General features: G+C 41.4%; 1 protein-coding gene across 1 annotated transcript; it reads right to left on the reverse strand.

The window, feature by feature from the left end:
* Positions 1 to 596: 596 nt before the first annotated feature.
* On the reverse strand, positions 597 to 2,060 carry KCNF1 (potassium voltage-gated channel modifier subfamily F member 1). Its single transcript, XM_065402237.1, has one exon. The coding sequence runs from the start codon at positions 2,058 to 2,060 to the stop codon at positions 597 to 599; it is 1,464 nt and encodes a 487-aa protein (XP_065258309.1).
* Positions 2,061 to 5,033: the final 2,973 nt, after the last annotated feature.

Consider the following 5,033-nt stretch of genomic DNA (forward strand, 5'->3'; position numbering starts at 1 on the left):
TAGGAGTGACAGTAGGGGTGTCTGAAACAATTTGTATCATGGGGGTGCTGAGAGCCATTGAACCAAACTGTAAACCCTGTATATGATGGAAATCACATCAAGCCAGGGGGTGCTCTGTACCCTCAGCACCCCTAGTTGCAGCACCTATGAGTGACAGTTTGATTTAATTTTTTTAAAAATTATTTCCTAACTATAAAAACCCCAAACAAAGCCTGAAGCACAAGTTCTTTGTGGTATTGTTATTCTTTATTATTACAGATACAGAATTTTGATTTTTATAAAGCTTAACATCCAAGTAATTGTACATATTACTGATCAAGAAGCTGTTTTCAATCTCTGAAATGATTACAAATTGATTTTTCAGGATGTATTAATTATAATCAGTCACATCTCAACTGCATCCTAATATTATATGTCAGGTAATAAAAACAAAGTCTTACCAACCTCTGATGAAGCTGCGATGAGGGTTAATTTGTATTCATGTTTGGAAAAGAAAGGCAGTGCTCACTCTCAACATTAACAGGTCCCTTTAATCTTTTCACTAGAAGACTGTTAATTTGCCCCAGTCTATAGCTGAACAGTAACAGTCACTTAGTTTATTTGCAGCTTTGAAGCCTGGTCCTGTAATGTTTCTGATCTGATAGGAGATGAATGAAGGTGTCACTGTGGGAAACTTTTAGCTGTCTGCTCCGTGAAGGACGCTCCTTGCCTTCCCCCATAAGATCCTCTAGTTCATTCTTGGAGCCTCCAACTTTCCCCTCACCCGAGTATAGCTCCATCAGCTCCAGTTCATGCTTGGCAGCTGTTTCTAAAACTCTCTGCTTATTGTAGTATCTGACAAAGTTGTTTATGATAGGGTGGATGGGAAGTGCTATAGCTATCACCCCACAAAGGAAACTGGTGGCAGCATTCAGTTTCCCCAGCGTTGTCTTAGGATATATGTCCCCGTATCCAACTGTGGTCATGGTTATAATTGCCCACCAAAATGACTGAGGGATGCTTTTAAATAAGGTTTCAGGGTGACTTTGCTCCATGGTATAACCAAGGGCAGAAAAGACAAAGATTCCAACAGCCAAGTACATAAGAAGCAGTCCTAGCTCCTTAAAGCTTCTTTTAAGAGCATAGGTTAAAGTCTGTAGCCCTGTGGAGTGGCGTGCGAGTTTGAAAATTCTAGCAATCCTCATGATCCGAAGTGCTTGAACAGCCTGTTGAACGTTGGTTAACTCCATCATTCCGGCACCCAAGTGGGTCAAGATCAAGCTGACATAGAAGGGAAGTATTGCAAAAACATCAATGATGTTCATGAAAGAAATCACAAAGTACAGTTTATTAGGAGAAGAAATAAGTCTAAGCACATACTCCAAGGTAAACCAGCCTATACACGCTGTCTCAATGTTGTCCAGTGTTGGGTGTTCCACATGATTTCCCTCAGAGTCTACTATCTGGAGCTCTGGGATGGTCCCCAGGCACATTACTACAGATGAGATTAAAATAAATAGGAAGGACAACACTGCGATTACTCTAGCTGAATAGGATGATTCTGGTTTCTCCATTAATTTCCAAATATATTTCTGGCATCTCTTCCAGCGATTTTCAGAGGCATCCACTCCCAAATCATCCAGAATCAATTGCACCCTTCGGGCTATTTCTTCCAGTTCCTCCTTTTTTTCACTCAGATGAGTTTTGCAGCAGTCATCCAAGAATTTCAGGTCTACTTTCCAAAATTCCATTTCATTCTTGAAACATATAGGACATATTCCTTTCTTCATGTGAATTTCTCCAAAGTAATATATATCAATAATGCATTTGAAAGCATCTGGATCTCTGTCAAAATAAAATTCTCTTTTCCCAGGATCATAGTCATCACAGAGAGAGAAAATAGTATCATATCCCCCTGATAAACAGTTGATCAACTGTGCTAATCTTGTTGCTGGATATCGGTTCAGATTTTCTCCATATAGCACCTGCCTCGCCCCACCAACATTGACTATAATCTCTATATCTTCATTTTTTTCTGATCCATTACTGTCCACATCTGGAAATCTAGATTCACCTGCCATTTTAATGTTATTGATTTTTTTATATATATCAATTCTTAGTTTGCTTCCAAATCTTTGCTGTTTGTAGCTTCTTTGTGAAAGCAAATCAGAACCAGGTAATGTATATTACAAATCTTACTGAAATGACTTTGAGTAATGCTAGGAAAGGTTACAGAAATAAACCTGCAGTCAGTAAAACCTTGCAAGGTATGCAACAAGCTGCAGTGAAAAGACAAGTCATCAGGCTGTTGTGCGTAGAAGCAGGGACGTTAGAAAGAAATCAACTCCTCCAGCAGATATGAAAGAGAAGAAACCACTTAACAAAACTCACCCTCTACTTCAGTGCTTGAGAGTCTTTTCTGGGTCCATTCTTTCTCTTCCTCTGAAGTGATATTTATTCACAGACTGGCAGTCACATCAGTTCAAAAAATTCCTTGTTCTGATTAACGAAAAGTGAAATAACTGATAATTCTGAAAGACAGACAATCAGCAGGATGATCCCACAGAAAGCTGTTGCAGTTTTTGCCTTCCACTCCAAGGACTCAAGGAAAGCTGCTGTGTTTACTTTTACTTTAAGGTCTGGAGTTCATGTGTTGACTCCTTCACACAGTGACCAGGAAGTGTGCAAAGGAGAAACTTGTGCTTGTTTTTCTTTTGCTGTTTCTAAACACAATAGGAATTCCAAGCTGATGTCAGGTTCTTTCCAAACTATACCCTCTTCTGGTGAAACTCAGCAAAGCACAATCTGTACAGAAAAGCAATTTAACTGTTTTGGTGTATGTCTAGCTATAATGCAATTTTCTTTATAACCCTATGCCTTTTGAATACTTTAAAAGTATCAATGTTTAAAATGAATTGCAAAACATAATCATATCTAATGTAATTAAGAGCTGCAATACAGCTCTAGAGAAGAAAAATCAGGCTCATTTTCTTCAGCTGGTAAGGAGTAGCAAAAATATCTTTTGCATTTTTAAATAAATACACCATACAGGGTCCTACATTCTTCTCTCAGATACACTGCTGCAAGTCCAGAATAATTCCATCTCAGGAAACTGAGTCACTGTAGATTTTTACTAGTGTAACTGAGAGCAGAACATGGATCATAAAATTTACCTTACAACCGTGGAACAAGAACTTATACTGCATTCATGCTTTTTGTAGAACTTTTATATCAAAGATGTATACACTTGCCCCGAGGTTGAGACAGAAGGGGGAGGCAGACCTGGTGAAAGTCTCTGGGTAAGGATAAAAGGGGTAAAAATCAAGGATGATGTCATGGTAGGAAGAAGAAGTGGATGAGGCTTTTTTAAAACTAACCAAATCATCCAAAAAGCAACAGAGGGTCCTGTGGCACCTTTAAGACTAACAGAAGTATTGGGAGCATAAGCTTTCGTGGGTAAGAACCTCACTTCTTCAGATGCAAGTAATGGAAATCTCCAGAGGCAGGTATGAATCAGTGTGGAGATAACGAGGTTAGTCTCCTAACAAATCATCCAAAACACTGGACGAGAGAACCTCAACTACTCAGACATCTGCTGGAAAAATAATACAGCAGGGCACAGATTATCCAACAAGTTCTTGGAATGCACTGGAGACAACTTTTTATTACAAAAAGAAAGTGACTAGGGGAGAGGCTATTCTAGATTTGATTCTGATAAACATAGAGGAATTGGTTGAGAATTTGAAGGTGGAAGGCAGCGTGGGTGAAAGTGATCATGAAAGGACAGAATTCATGATTCTAAGGAAGTATAGGAGGGCAAACAGCAGAATAAAGATGGTGGACTTCAAGAACACCAGACCCCTGTGAAAGTAAGAGGGATGGGTACAGGTGGCCCAGCCAGGAGGTGTGGACTCTCCCTAAGGGTCCCCAATCTGGTTTAACCTCTTCCTCCCCACTGTTCAAAGATAGAGCTAAATAGGCTTCATTAGGAGCCTTTTGTTATGGTAAAGTGTCAAATGAGAGCTGAAATCACTGGTGGTGGGGCAGTGTTTCTGTCCAGCCTGCAAAGAGCTGAACATCACTAAGAGACTGACCTGCAGAGGTCACAGCCGAGAAGCAGGTGGCAGCAGAAGGTCACTGACAGCTGGCTGGAGAATGAGCAGCTGGTCAGGCGGCGAGGAACTGCAGCTGGGGGTATGGCTAGTGGAGAGGAACCGCGGCTGGCGGGGCGGCCAGCCGGAACAAGTGCTCTGATGGCAGAGCAAGCAAGGTGCCTTCTTCTCCGGGTGGGAGGTGAGCTCACAGAGATGCACCTCTGACCCCTGGGTCCTCACGGACCAAGGACAACCACTGTGAGTGGGGTCTGGTGAGGGAGCAGAGAGGGGCACAGAAAAGGAACTTTTGGTTGTAGAACTCAAGAACATGAGGCAGAAGGCACTGCCCCACGCACTCTGGGGTGGGTGTCCTGCTTACAGTTTTATGATTATGAATCCTGCTTATGGCACTTTCCCTAATTAATGTCAGGTGACTTCCCTCCTTTCATTACAAGTTTATTTTCTACACTCAGACTCTGTGCCTGCGAGTGGGGAAGTATTGCCTCTCAGAGGTGCCCAGGGATGGTGTGTAATTTTCCCAGATTACTGGGTGGGGGCTTGAGCCGGTTCTGAGTTGTATTGTTGAAAAGGAATATTGATATTGAACCCAGCCCTGGTTGCTGCTGGCCCCACCTGACAGAAGGGTTACAGAAGCAAGAAGACAACCAAGGACAGGAAGGCCCATTACTAAATGGGGAGTGAAAGACAATAACAGAAAATGCAGTAATGGCCGAAGTGTTAAATGTCTTCTTTGTTTCAGTTTTTATCAAAAAAGTTAGCAGTGATTGGACGACTAACATAGTGAACATCAGTGTAAATCAGGTAGGATCTGAGGCTAAAATAGGAAAAGAACAAGTTAAGAATTACTTTGACAAGTTAATCAATTGCTCAAATAGAAAATGGGAATTGACTGCCTAAGAAGGAGTACTGCAGAAAAGAATCTAGGGGTTACAGTGGATC

The sequence above is a fragment of the Emys orbicularis genome, chromosome 3 (genome assembly GCF_028017835.1).
Source record: "Emys orbicularis isolate rEmyOrb1 chromosome 3, rEmyOrb1.hap1, whole genome shotgun sequence".
Classification (NCBI taxonomy): domain Eukaryota; kingdom Metazoa; phylum Chordata; order Testudines; family Emydidae; genus Emys; species Emys orbicularis.

Bases quoted from the DNA above. Each gene is read 5' to 3' on its own strand.
- KCNF1 (XM_065402237.1), bottom strand. From the start codon at position 2,060: ATGGCAGGTGAATCTAGATTTCCAGATGTGGACAGTAATGGATCAGAA.